This window comes from Chrysoperla carnea, chromosome 1, assembly GCF_905475395.1.
Source record: "Chrysoperla carnea chromosome 1, inChrCarn1.1, whole genome shotgun sequence".
In the NCBI taxonomy this organism is placed as follows: Eukaryota; Metazoa; Arthropoda; class Insecta; order Neuroptera; family Chrysopidae; genus Chrysoperla; species Chrysoperla carnea.
The window spans coordinates 54,362,417-54,377,532 of record NC_058337.1 but is presented as its reverse complement, the minus strand read 5'-3'; the positions used below and the strand labels follow the sequence as shown (position 1 = coordinate 54,377,532).

General features: G+C 30.3%; 3 protein-coding genes across 3 annotated transcripts; 1 reads left to right on the top strand and 2 right to left on the bottom strand.

The window, feature by feature from the left end:
- The first annotated feature begins 863 nt into the window (after positions 1 to 863).
- LOC123304904 (pre-mRNA-splicing factor 18) lies at positions 864 to 3,835 on the top strand. The gene is made up of 5 exons (XM_044886451.1): positions 864 to 991; positions 1,061 to 1,348; positions 1,407 to 1,670; positions 1,739 to 1,951; positions 3,353 to 3,835. The coding sequence occupies exons 1-5, from the start codon at positions 929 to 931 to the stop codon at positions 3,608 to 3,610; spliced, it is 1,086 nt and encodes a 361-aa protein (XP_044742386.1). The 5' UTR covers positions 864 to 928; the 3' UTR covers positions 3,611 to 3,835.
- LOC123305858 (thioredoxin domain-containing protein 5-like) lies at positions 3,632 to 7,433 on the bottom strand. Its single transcript, XM_044887695.1, has 5 exons — positions 7,290 to 7,433; positions 6,878 to 7,033; positions 5,716 to 6,036; positions 4,385 to 4,711; positions 3,632 to 3,781 (listed from the first exon to the last, which is right to left on the bottom strand). Exons 1-5 carry the CDS (start codon positions 7,365 to 7,367, stop codon positions 3,668 to 3,670), a joined length of 996 nt encoding a protein of 331 aa, XP_044743630.1. The 5' UTR covers positions 7,368 to 7,433; the 3' UTR covers positions 3,632 to 3,667.
- Positions 7,434 to 8,301: 868 nt separating this feature from the next.
- Positions 8,302 to 13,768, bottom strand: LOC123302076 (thioredoxin domain-containing protein 5 homolog). The gene is made up of 6 exons (XM_044884859.1): positions 13,497 to 13,768; positions 12,498 to 12,753; positions 11,364 to 11,525; positions 11,139 to 11,294; positions 9,215 to 9,574; positions 8,302 to 8,529 (listed from the first exon to the last, which is right to left on the bottom strand). Exons 1-6 carry the CDS (start codon positions 13,664 to 13,666, stop codon positions 8,401 to 8,403), a joined length of 1,233 nt encoding a protein of 410 aa, XP_044740794.1. The 5' UTR covers positions 13,667 to 13,768; the 3' UTR covers positions 8,302 to 8,400.
- Positions 13,769 to 15,116: the final 1,348 nt, after the last annotated feature.

Below are 15,116 nucleotides of genomic sequence, written 5' to 3'. Positions count from 1 at the left end.
AACTAATAATAGTAACTAATAATATAGTAAATAATAACTTTATTTAGATGAACAATGAAAAACAGATAATCGATATGTATTTATTTAACGTTTAGATTTGTTTTTGTAAAGCTTCGTAAGGAACTTCGTTTTTTCAAAAAATCTGCTAAAGGAGATCGTTCCGGGGAAAATTTTTGTGCAACTTTTTTAAATTTTTGTTATTGATAACATTTCGAACCCAATCCCCATGATCACGAAGTGTGCGTACCTCAAAAAAGTTGACCTCCAAAAAGTTTGACATTCAATCTATGTAATGTAACGTCAATGTATCCACGCCACGGGTACGAACTGCTGTGTTACCAGATTATTTGTTTCTCGAATCTCGAATCGCCTTGCCGGAGCGCGTATGTAGCCAAAGTAGCCAAGTTTCGGCGCTGTGTTTCTTAAGGCTGTAATGCGGCGCTAGTGGTACCACAAGCGCCAATATTTAAATGAAATATACGTGTATATACATTTTTTTTCTTTTATTTAATATTTAAATAATACGATTTACGATTTAAATACATTTATTTATTTATAGATTTTATTTTTGAGATTATTATTCGAAAACAATCTATAAATCGAAAAAATCTATAAAAACGAAAATAGCCTCTTTGGCTATCAGTAGCCAAAAATAAAATTATGTCGCCTGATTAGTTATTTAGGAGCCACAATGACGAAAAATCGCACAATCTGGCAACCCCTACGAAGATCCGGAACATTACTAGATACGTACTATTTAGACATCTACATTAGTATAGCTGTACCAATTTTAGTTTCTGTTTCTGTTAGTTTTTGTCATTATTCTATGATTTTTGTCCTGTCTGCTAGATGAAGTCATTGTACACTTATTTTTCTTTTTAAATGTCAAACAGAAAAATATAACCTTACGAAATACTAGTGAAACAAAATGGATATTTTAAAAGCAGAAATTTTGAAAAAGAAAAGACTTTTAGAAGAAAATAAATTAATCGTAAGTAATAACTAAGCCATAACAGAAATTCAGTTTCTATCGGTAAAGTTTAATTAATTATTTTGCTAGGATGAAAAGCGAAAATATTTTAAGCGAGGTGATCTTGTAGCTAAAGAAGAACAAGAATATCGTGAAAAATATGGAAACACAATATCCGTAACATCATTAAAAGATACAAAAACATCTAAAGATGGCAACCAAACAGAAGATAATAATGAACAAACAGTATTAGCCAGGGCAGAAGTAATCCGTCGGTTACGGGATCGATGCGAACCAATATTATTATTTGGAGAAACAGAGTTAGAAGCTTTTAGGCGATTACGGAAATGTGAAATATTAGAACCAGAAATGAATAAAGTAAGTTCCACAAGTCGCTTTTGGGATTCTATGTCCTTGTACAAAATATTTATTATAGGGTTTTCGAAATGATTTTCAAGAAGCTATGGAAAAGGTTGATCAAGCATTTTTGGATGAATTACTTGAATCAAGCGCACGTGAATCACATTCGAATGTTGATGACGATGGAAATTCATCCAAATCTACATCAGAACAGTTTACCAAAGATCGTGATGATAAAGAAGATCCTGATTTAACTTATGATGGTATTTTGGAAATGGCCAAATCAATGGGACGCGGTAATCGTAATTTAGACATGAAAGTGATTATGATGTTTTTACAAGTAAGTTAACTATACCTTCTTAGAAATTATTTGGCTTGCGGATTATTTATAAAATTTTGTTTAAGTAGTTTTTATTAAGGATGTGGGGTGATAAATTGAATAATCGTTCAGCAAGTGAGAAAAGCTCAACTCGTGGTAAAATGGCTGGTGCAACATATACACAAACTCAAGTTTATTTGAAGCCTTTATTAAGAAAATTGAAAACAACCTCTTTACCGGAAGATATTTCCGATAGTTTAACAGATATCGTACGGCATTTATTAGATCGAAATTATTTACAGGTATGATTTTCGAAATTTTAATTAATTGAAACGCTTTAAGAATAACAGGTTTAAAGAACATTATCTTTTTTCTTCATGATATTCTATTTGGACAATCAGAAGTTTTACAAAGTTTTTGAAGCTACTAAAACTTTGATCGTGTATACAAGTAACTTTGACGAAAAATTTTCACATCAGTTAACATTACTATCAGCTTCTAAAAAAAAATTTTGAGTAAGTTTATCAAAATACTTTTTCAAAATTCTTTGATCGTCTAACCAGGATATAATAAGATTTGTTTACTTGCGATAAAAAAAAGTTGACGTACAATGCAAAAACATTAAATGAGAAAATTCTAAATCTCAAAAAACCTATCCATCAGGTACGTCCTGTTTGAATACGAAGGTACCAAAAAAAAATTGAAAAAAGGATCGAAAATTGTCGTTTTTTAATTGGTTTATAACTTTTTTCTTCCCTTTCTCGATTTTAAAGTTGATAGTTGATAGTTTTTGGAATAGATTATAGAAAAAGAAGCAATGGAGGAGATACGATAGATTTTTTTTTTACGAAAGGATGTGATTTATCAGCTACTCTCTTACTACCCCTGTTATTGATACATCCAAGTACACTCTCATTAAGTTCAGGGACTTCTAAATGAATATTACATTTACAAGGATATTTATATAGAGTCAGGTTAGATGGCCAACTAATCTCCCAAAAACCTAGTTTCGTATTTTATGTACATGCCAATGCACATCCACTAGTTTCGTATTTTAGGCTGCTTTGTTGTTTTTTGAGACTGATGGCTCAGCTTTCCCTAAGTATTCGTTTGACTCCACCTGACTGCATATAGAGTATTGCCTGGAAAAAAAATATTTTTATTTTAACTATTTTGATTTCCATCTACAAATGAATTTTTTTTTTTTGGAAAATGTCAAATGAAAGTTAAGCGCTAAAAAATATAGGTTAAAAAATCTTAATTTTCTTTTTTACAAAAAAACTTTTCTCGATATATCGAATTTTTTCGAAAAAACCCTTTTCGTAAAAACTATCCTCTTGGTTGAGGGAGGTTTTTCGTGGCTTAATATCTTCGTCTAGACTTCTTCAACCATGATATTTTAGCACCAAGTAAATTTTTTTAATATTTGACACCGAAATCAGGCTTTGAACTCTACGAGTTTAATTTTTTACCGCGAAAAACCCATTCCTAAAAGATGAACTTTTTTAAGACCCGATTTTGACATCAAAAATTAATTTTTTCACTTGCTACTAAAATATCATGATTGAAGAAGTTTAGGCGAAGAGATTATGATTCAAAAAACCGCTCTACCATAATCCTTCAACCAAGAGGAAAGTTTTTACTTCCTCTTCTTCATACTCAGATTAACCGGCCTTAAAAATTTATTTAAATGTATTTTTCAGGCAAGTGATGCATATTTACAAATGGCAATTGGTAATGCCCCTTGGCCAATCGGTGTTACTATGGTAGGTATTCATGCACGTACTGGACGTGAGAAGATTTTTTCGAAAAATGTGGCACATGTAATGAACGACGAGACACAACGTAAATATATTCAAGCATTAAAACGATTAATGACCAAATGCCAAGAATATTTTCCAACTGATCCATCTCGATGTGTTGAATACGCCGCATTTGATAATAAACAACAAAATATTTAACTTTGTGTATGCCTTTCTGTATTTATTAATAAAATGTAAAAGACAAAAATTCAATATTTAATCTAAATATTGTTTAACAAATGAATGGACTTTGCCGTAAGACCAACCTTCTGTATATTCATCTATTTTTTTACCTTTTTTATATACGTGTAACGTTGGAAATCCATCGACCTACGAAAAAAATAGGTCAATAAACGGACGCCACTTTTGATAATAAACAACAAAAAAAAAACTTTTTATACGCCATTTTTTATTTATAAATAAAATATAAAAACAAAAAAATTTATTATTTAATCTAAATATTGTTTAACAAATGAATGGACTTCGCCGTAAGACCAGCCTTCTGTATATTCATCTATTTTTTTACCATTTTTATATACGTGAAGCGTCGGAAGTTCGTCGACCTACGATTAAAATTAGTCAATAATGTCTCCTCGGAAAATAAATAATCTGTAAGTCGGATTATCCCACACAAACCGTGAGTCCAAGTCAATTTTTAATTGTAAGCCGTAGCTCCGTAGCTCTATACGCATGGAGATAGAATTCATTCGCGAATGAAATATCAAACCGCGTTGGGCTGCCGTACATAATTAGTAGCATTAATAAAGGAACGCAGCTTTATTATCTCACCATGCAAGAGCAAATATCAGGTAATGCCGAATTCACATCACAAAGGCAAGCGATACGCGACAGAATTTTTCAATTAAGTCTAACAGGTCATATTTTATTATTGAAAATCAATTATAATCTGCTATAACCAACACAATGACTTACCCCTTGTTGTTCACATAATTCGCCTTTTGTGCAATCAACATCTGAAAATTTAACTTTAGATTTAGTTGCATATGTTGATGTTAATTGATCCCATACAGGTGCAAAATTTTGACAATGTGGACATGCAGGTGAATAAAATTTTATAATTGTCACACCATGTTGAATTATCTTTATAAAATTTGTGGACGATTCACTTTTTGCGGTATCTTCACGAATGTTATCAAGTTGTAAAGATTGTTTAACAAATGTATGTAAATGATCAAATGTTTTTTGGCCTCGGTAATCGATTATTTTTTTGCCATTTTTGTACATGGAGATTTTTGGAACCTGTAATAAAACAAAAATTCATTAATAACTCCCTTTTTGATCGTCGGCTTTCAAAGGACCCCGAAGTAAGGTATTTGAGGATATTTGAACTGCAGAATATACATCAGCAAATTCGATCTGTTCATGTGAAATATATTAATTATTTTAATAACTCGTCTATTTTGTGAAACCTGAATCATATATAACAGGGCTGTCCAAACTAGATGGGCCCCAGGGCCAACAAAAATTACTAAATACATTGGGAGGCCGCAAAATATTTATAAAAGTAAAATACTGGTATAATATGTATCAATATTTTATTATCTACTTTTCCGTTAATTTGTCTTTTACAATTCTGTCAACATCAACCTTAATGTTGGTAGTAGCTAGACGCAGTGCATGTTTAAGTGAAGTAATCTGTCAATGAAGACCTATAGAATATAGAATACAAAACATTTGAGTTTTACTTTCCGAGGCTGCCTTCCGGGTCAAACATAAGTCAATTTCATTTTTTTAAATTTACCTGTATACTCAGGCGATCAACATTTACAGATCAATATTGATATATCGATATTGACTAAATAATATTGACCATGCGAGGCTAGCCTTAACAACAAGCCAAAAAGCGTTCACATTATAGTCAAGTACAGTAGTGTGTTGCATTAGTAAAAAATTTTGATAGATGGCTTAAGATACAATAATGAATGGTGGGCTTGCTTTGCTCGACTAAAAAATTATATCAAACTAAACTACCTAGTTTGATTTTGTTGTTCAGACATGTTCAGCTATTAAATTCATTGCTATTTGACTTACTGGCCTAGCGTAAACATTACTTTATGTTCATATAGCTTATAAAATCATTATAAAAGATAGGGATAAATACTAGGCGTGTAGAGAATATAAATATTACAATTTTTATAAAGTTAAATTTTTTAGCAACATCTTTCCGCATTTAAAGCTTGAAAAGTTGAGATGATGATGGATAAATAATATTAATAAGTTGCGACGTTTTTCCTTTTACATACCTCCTGTTTACTACACAATTTTGTATTATGTTCTTGTGTGCAATCAACTTTTGCAAATTTAATATTTGAATTATTATTAAATGTTAATACTAGTTCATCCCACATAGGTGCAAATACTTGGCAATTAGGACATGTTGGTGAATAAAATTTTACAAATGTTATGTTGCTTTCGATACCCTTATCAAAATTTGAACTCGTTAGCGTATCTCCAGAAGTTGATTGTTTTGAATCTCGTTTATCTCCACAACTGCTATGACTAACCATTTTTAAAACTTGATCTCTTAAATTTCCTTGCGGTTGTGGACATTGATAATTATTTAACTAAGCATAAAAATTAACTATTAACTATTGTTAAAGGTACCATAGCAGAATTAGTGAAGCTGGACATAGCTTACATTTACGCAAAATTAAAATCGCAAATTCTTAGTGCAAAACAATATACACCACAGGCGTCACTAGAAAGTACATTCACAACTCGTTACACCTTTATAGACAGACCCCATAGCCGCAGATAAATACCATAATTCGCCGTAATGATAAACGTTTAGTCATTATTTAAAGCTGTCCTGTTTTGAATAATGATTGGTTAACGCCGAATGTCATTTTAGAACGACATTTTTGAGATTATATTTAAAATAGTGCAGAGCCACTAGCGGGAAACATAAAATGGCAAACCATTGTGCTACATTACAAATTGGTTAAGCGTTGCGAATAGTCGCTTTAGCCGATGCAACATGCATTCCGGGTGCAAGTCAATCAGCCGTATTTCCGTTTGTCATTAAGGCGGATTGTACTATTTCGCTGCAAATACATACAGTTTTCCGTTAAACCTATTCTAAAAAGTTAAATAGGATTTATGTATAAAAAAATTTATTCAGATGTGGTCGAACCCGTACCTCTCTTAGTTTTAAAACTCCCCTTACTCAGAAATTTATTTAGAATAATTGTTTCCGCTGAATTGAAAAATCGTAACTCTAGGTTCAGCAATTTTTGGAACATTTCCTCGTTGAACTTAGAAAGTTGCGATTTTTTGCATTCAGTAGGAAAAATTATCTTTTCGGGGGACCAACTCGAAAATCAAATATACAAAATTTTGAATCGGAAAAAGTAATTTTAATGTTCTTTTCATTGCGATCCAAAAATATTAATTCGAAATATATACCTCATTTTCAACAAATATTAATGTAGTTGGACAACACCCAATCAATTCCAAAAAACTAGAAATATGCTTTAGTACTTTGTAATCACCTTTTGAAAGACGCATTGTTTTTTGGTGTTCTAAATTGTTTCCGAGTTCTTTCCATGTTGGTGCTAATTTCTAAAAAATACCATCATATGTTACTAATATCACAAGGGCCAATGTTACAACTCGCTTGAAATTACTATATTTTATTAGAGTTTCTTGTAGAATTTGGTGAGGCAAAATAAACAGAATGCATATTTTTTAGAATTTATTGTAATACATTTATTTTAATTGTTGAAAAAAATCATATACCACTTTTGTAAGAAATTATAATCATATTATTGTTAGTCATAAAACGATAAGAATTAAAAATAAATACTTTTTTACTTACCCACAGTGCATAAAAATTTGGAATACGTTTTGATAAGCGTTGTTGCGAAAAACGACATACTTTAAAATAACGAGACATTTTTTTATTCTCTTGTAATACTATATTCTGAGTAAAATTTGTTGAACGTAGACAAATCCTTTGATTGCAAATTTAATCCTAAAATTTATCTGTGTACAATTTTTTTATAAAAAATTTAAAACGATTGCTGATCTTTTAATACTTGTTTTGTTGAAATGTCAAAAACAAAAATTGCGGCCGCAACAAGGGAGCTAAAACTATGGTAAGTTTACGTCTGATGAAATCAATGAGGAGTGAAATGAGTCCTCATGCACGCTTTTTTTTAATATGATCAATACATACTTGAAACTTCGTGAATGGCTAGCGTCATTTTTAAACTATCGGTGTGAAACAATGTAGCAGGAAATTTGTCGGACGCTATGGCCACTTGATAACATTAATAATAATTATTAAACAACTCAGCAAAAGTGAACTTTGTATGTATTGAAAAAGAAAAATGCGTAAATGCGGTGGTAGGCTAGCTCATTGGTGCAGTATTTTTGTCAGACAAAATTATAATCTTATTAAATTATGTTGTGAAGGTATTAAAACTAAGTATACATTCGTCAAGAAAGAAAAACCCATGCATCCGACACATTTCAATCATGCTCATTTGAAAACGCAGTTCTATCGAACAAATTCGTAGAGGAGTCAAAAGGAAGTCCTTCACGAATTTTCAAGTATGTATTGATCATTTAACAAAACAGAAAATCCGTTCGTCCGACAAAACAAAAATTCCAATTGTTCGGGTGTACTTTTTTCAAGAAAAAAAAGGATCTTCTATGCTATTAGCACGTTTTATCTTTTACGGTATTTAAATACTCAATTAATTAATTATAGACAGACCCCATAGCTATTCAAAAACTTTTACAAATAGTAATAAAGGATAAATTAAAAAAATCGAAAATAATTTAAAAAAATTTTTTTTTTATTACTTTAATGAATTAATATTATAAAAAAAGGAATTTTTTTACAGGGTAGGTACGTTAGGATATGAAGAATGGCATTGTTTAAATAATTAACAAAATATAAAATTTTTAATTCTATATAGTATCTATAATTCATCATGGTCTTCTAAGTATTTCGTTACAAATGAATGTAAATCATCTAATGATCTAGTTCCAGTATACTCTGCCATTTTCTGTCCATTTTTATATATGAATATTGTAGGAAATCCATCAACCTATAATCAAAATATTAATTAGTTAATTCTATACTCAAATTTCAAATTCTTTTTCATATAGACCGTATAAATAAGCAGCTACTCAAAAGAAATGGCACGTAAAAATCGATAGTTTCTGCATAGTCAAGAGGTTTTTTCATTTCCAACAAATTATTAACAAACATTATCGCATGAGGAACAGTGATTCAAGCAACTTGGTTCGACATGCCGTGTCAAATACATTGTAATCACTTATTGTCTCTAGCAGGATGGTTAGAGGCTAGTAGCGTTGTCTAAAGTAGTTTTTTAAAATGCCCGCTTTATCCGAACTATTTGCACTACCAACATTCATGAAAAGAGATAATTAATTTCCTTATATTGTTACCTGTTAAAATACATTTATTAGCATTCATTGATGTGTATTCTGAACTATGAGATACTGAAACTTTAAAAGTTATTTTGATATTCATAGTTTCACCGAGCCTTAAAATCATATTGAAAAATGAAATAAAACGTACCCTGAATAAAAATTCTAAGATGCGTAAACTGAGAGAAAACTGGCTGAAGTACCAAAAGCAACCTACCGTCGCTCAGCCTCAAAAGTCTTATACATATGATGATGTTAGATCTAAATCTCTAAAGATCTCATAATAATCTTAAAAGCACATTTTAAATATTTTTACTAGAAGAAATAATGGTTGCATACCTCTTGTTCAGAACACAGTGATTTATTATCACCTTCTGTGCAATCAACTTTGGCAATTGAAACTTTGGAATTTTTAATGAACTTTAATGCAAGCTCATCCCATGTGGGTGATAAACGTTTACAATGTCCACACCATGGTGCAAAAAATTTAACAAATGTTACATCGTTTTCGATACCATGTTCAAAATTGGCTCCAGTTAACAATAATACGGGCGGTGTTTGTTTTGAATTTATTTCATTATCACTTTTAGTATCATCATCGTCATTTGATTTGCCATCATCATTATCTTGCGCAGTAGCCATTTTTAACACGTATTCTTTTAAAGAATCGTGTGTGCGTGAACCTTGGTATTTATCTACCTAGAAATGAAAATCATTTTGTAAAAATATATTTAAACACAACTGCATTTAAGTACAAAGGCTTTTGGAAAATTATTCGCGGTATTTGATCAAAACCTACCACACGTATAAATAAGGATCGAGTTTTGTGTACATACGTTTAACTATAATGTTTGGATCAAAGTATAAACATACAGCTAATCCACGAAAATAAATACACCTAAATATCTCGTTTTGTAATTAACTAATCAAAAAATAACGAACAAAAGTTGCAGAGTTTGATGAGGGACATCATATTCTGACATCAGATTAGTCCTAGTTCTTCGGGTTTCTTTAATTGCCAATATAGATCCTAAACTGTAAGAGATTGAACAACACACTAAATTAGAAACTTGATCTTCATAAAAAAATTAACTTTTTTTATCTAAACCATTTTTCAGAAAATTGTCAGCATTCGGAAAAAATGCGACTTAAAAATATGTCATTATTGTATTTAATCGAAAATAAACACGCTAACTACGAAAAAATGATTTAGCCAAAAGTTGTCAAGTGAACATTCGCCTGTACCCATGACTTTCACCTACAATTATCCATAAACTTAGAGAGTATTTTCTTTCGATTAAATGCAATAATGACATATTTTTAAATCGCATTTCCTCCAAAAGGTGACGGTTTTGGAAAAACTGGTTTAGATGAAAAAAATTTTTTTTATTTTTTATGATGATCAACTTTCTAATTTCAAGTGCTATTCTATCTCTGACCGTTTAGGATCTAAATTGGCTATTAAAGAATCCCGAAGAACTAGGTCCAATCTGATCTTAGAACATGAAGCCCCCATCAAACTCTGTAACTTTTGTTTAAGTTATTTTTTGATTGGATAACTACAAAACGAGACATTTAGGTGTATAAATTAAAATGGCCCACCCCGTATATTTGCACTTAAAAATAATTAACTAATCTTTAAATTTGTATACAATGAATTGAGTATATAATTTTTTTTAAATCTAAAAATGTATTGAATTGATCTGTCAAAGTTAGATTTTTACACTATCAACTTTGTCCAATTTCTGTAGTCACACAATAGCAATAGCCATCATAAGATTGCTATGAACGAACTACTCATAAAATTAGACGATCATAAAAAAAAATACCCGATAGGAAGTTGAATTTATAATCAGAAGTATTTTGAGAAGTAATGAAAGATGCCTAGCCGATATTATCTTGATGTTTTAATAAAGAAAACGTAAAGGTCTCCACTAAAGAATGCAGCCTAAAATCAAGTAATTAACTAAAATCCAAATAAACGGGTACACAATTATCAACAAGATAAAAAAGGCACGAACAGTAAACAACCAAGCGTAGTTGAGTTAATCGAGTTAACCTAAATTAAAAAAAATTGAATAAAAACAATATTCCGTACAGACGTATTATAAACCCTATAGAGATATATTTTAAAGTCGATATATAGATATATCGACTATAGTAGAATTATTTTTAAATATATTTTATATCTCTGATCAAGCTTTAAAGGGAGATTTATTCCCGAACAACGATTAAAATCAAATTTTTGGATAATTATGTATACTTTTTTGCCATCTTCAATGAATAGTAACGTTGGATATCCTTTCACTTCAAATAGATTACAAACAGGTCGATGTAATGTACAATCCACTTTTGAGATGCGAATTGATGAATCATGTTCTAAACTTTGTGCTAATTCTTCCCATGTTGGTGCTAATTTCTAAAAAATAACCCAAAAAAAACGTATTAAAATATGTAGAACAAATCATTTGATATGTTTGATATTTACTTGACAATGTCCACACCATGGAGCATAAAATTTAATAAAATGTTTACCAGATGCAACATATTTTTCAAATGTGTCTTCTGTTAATTCGGTTAACCCATTCACTGGTTCAGGTAATGGTGATTCTACACCTGCCTTTTTATCTTCTGCATTATTTGCTTCCAGCTATAAATAAAATATTATTAATTTTTGAAACTCAGGCCAACATTTTCGTAGAAAGTCCCGATAAACAAAACTCAGTGGGTCCAAAATTGAATGTGTATTAGTATTTTGTATATTAAACTGTAATACGTTTAATTATAACAAATGTTCATAGCATACCTGCATCTACAATCGAAACAGAATTTTATACCGAAACTGAAACTTCTTTTAGACATGTTAAAAATCGATTAAAATTTTGATATTTGGCTTATTTTAATCCCCGAATCAAAAAGGGGTGTTATAAGTTTGACCACTATGTGTATCTGTCTGTGGCATCGTAGCGCCTAAACGGATGAACAGATTAGGATTTTTTTTGTTTCGTTTGAAAGGTAATTTAATGGGTAGTGTTCTTAGCTATGTTTCATAGTGAGAGTTAATGGTTTCGTATCCGGGACTATTAAAACATAGGCGATGATCTTCAAAATCGGTTCAGTTTGGAGAAGGCTCGAAGGAACAATGTAATTTAATGGACAATGTTCTTAGATACGTTTCAAGTGCCAGTTTTGGGTTCCGTATCCGAAAAATTCTCAGAGTTTTTAAAATTTTGTAAATTTCACTTGTTTACACTTATCCAAAGAGTTAACGTAAAACACTATAAAACAAAAAGCACGAACTCACCCAAACGACACGCGATAGGTCAAATTCACGAACGAAAAGTTTCGATGCGATCACTATTTATTAAATATTTATCAACAATGAGCTTTGAGACTCAAATTACTTGGAAAACCCCATTACCGGCCTTTAAGCACATTAATTCTTTTGATCAAAAAGTTGAGGAACACGGTTTTCTAAAGTAAAGCAAGAAACGTCGAGTTTTTTTGGTACAAAACGACTTTAAATTATTTAAGAGAAACGTTTATACTTATTTACTAATGTAATTTAATACGATTATACGCCTATTTATTAATTAAATGATATAATCTATTTAATACTTACAATAATAGGTTCATCTAACTGTGAATTAATAAATGCTGATAATGATGGAATATCTCTTGTACCACGATACTTTACACCTTCCTCGCTACCTTTGGCAAAATACTTGAGCGTTGGATAGCCGGTCACGTCATGTTTCGAACAAATACCTGTATTTGTTGTACAATCCACTTTACCAATTGTAACAGTACTATCCTGTATATTTAACATTTCTGCTAATTTTTCCCATGTTGGATGTAATCGCTTACAATGTCCACACCTTATTAAAACAAAACAAAATTTAACACTTGAAACACACCAACATAATTCGACCAAGGCAATCTATATATTTTGGAATAGAAATACGAGTACTGTTAAAGTAATTCAAACTTAAGTTTTTGTTACTAGAAATCTTAAATTATGAAATTTCTTACTTTTAAAGACAACACATTTTCGTATTGTTTTTGCTATTTTTTACCCCAATTTAGAGCTACTGAAGCTTCGACTGTAATTTTTACAGAAGTGCAATAGTTTTACAGAAGTTTAATATTTTTTTCTAAATTCATTTTATATAGAGAGATATGTATTAGATAAGTAAAGTAAAAACTAAGAAATTGACAATGGTTCTGCTGAAAAAAATTATGATTTAACAAAAAAGCCGCAAAACCCAGGTAAACTTAGCCAGGGATGGAGCACGCTAGACACACCATTGTGTACGAATATCCACATCGTTTAACATAATTCCTAATTGATATTTGAACAACCAAAAAAAAAAAAACTCGTTAGACTAAGTTCGAAGCAGCCCCACATTTTCCAAAGCTAAGATAAATCTAAGCTCAGAAAAAATCATTCCACCGAAAAATTTGTTTTATACCTTGTTGTTCAACCTCCTGAGTTCACAACCGAAAAAAGGAGAACTTTGACGAGCAGAATTCTTTCAAATAATAGTTTCATGAATAGTCTGAACTATTTATGCACTGAAAATCAAATTGATCTTTAAAATTAAAATTAAAAAGCACAAACCATGGGGCATAAAACATCACAAAATGATTATTTTTTGGTACTTCTTGAACAAACGTTTCACTCGTGTATGCTATCGAATATTCTTCATTTTCATCTTCAGCTGATATGTTTTCAATTATACACGTGGATATAAATAAATATATACATACTTTTAATACTATTTTAGTCATTTTGTTAATTTTTAATTGAAACTAAATTGTTAAATAAATACTTAAATTTTTTAAATTCATGTATTGCACTGTCTTTATAGCCTCTTCTTTTGCTGTGTAATGTGGTTTAATATGATAAGTCAGTTGAATTGAATCAAATTGTACTCATTTCATAAATATGACCATAAACACACAGAGTCAATATGATTTGTTTGTTTTATCAAACTCTACAGTATATACAAGTAGTACAAAATATTTGAAGATATATTTATGAATTATACTTAGGTTTCATTTTTTATTCAGGTTTTTTGTTTATTGCTATCAAAAAATGACCTCTTCAATAGATGTACAATAATCGTAATGATATCGATGAGTCCTTGATCATATAACCTTGAAAGTTATTCTAGAGAGAAAAAAACGTTGCCTTTGAAAGGGAGACTTGATTTAGAGCATAGTTTAGAGTTATTGCAGAAGGAAGACGAACCGTCAGTGTTGCCAGAAGGTTACATTTTTTACATTTTACGTAACTTTTGATCAGTTCATGTAACATGTATGTAAAAAACAATTTAAGTTATATTTAAGTAACTTTTCAAGAATTACAAAACAGGTAAAAATAAAATAAAATCTTAAAAAAAACAAACAAACATTGCAATATTTATGGCAGCATTCGAAAATTTATAAAACCCGCTTAACTGTTTTCAACAATATATTAGTGATTGTCACGTAATAGAGATGGCACTCCTGTTAATATATTGTAGGGATGGGCGATATTGAAAAAAAACATCGATAGTCTTAGTTTTTTATTATCGAGTATCGATATATCGTGTTCAAAAATTACCACTACGTAAATTTTAGTTTAAAAATGTAACTTTTCAGGCATGCCAACGTAACTTTCGACCAAACCACTCTGGCAACAACTGCGAACCGTTCAATTATTAAAGTATCACGTAAGGAGGGGGGAGATACTAAATTTTTTTGTTTTTTGCCGACATAAAACGTTATGGGATAAAATAAATTTTACGTAAAATTGAAGCAAATTACAAATTAATATTAAAATATATCAACAAAAAAAATTGATTTATCAATATCTTATAATTTGGGGAGAGGGAGTTTAAAATTTTTTCTCTTATACAAGGTGAGAATCCAAAAACGAAACCAAAGTGATTTGCTTGCGTTCAATAATTAATACACATAATTTAAATTTGTTTGTATTAATTTGAGTTTTAGAATAGTTTTAGAATGATTTTATATAACTGGTCTCGAGAAAACTTATTCTCATATTAAAATTTCAATATAACTTCCCATTAACAGTGAATTTTGATTGAAAATAACTTAAACTAACAATAAGTTTTGAATAAAAAACTAAAAAATCACAACGTTTATATAAAGGCTATGGAGTCTGCATTACAGACTTTAGACTAAGCTCTTTCTTCTATACCTATGCGCCGCGGAGACTAAACTTATATTACCT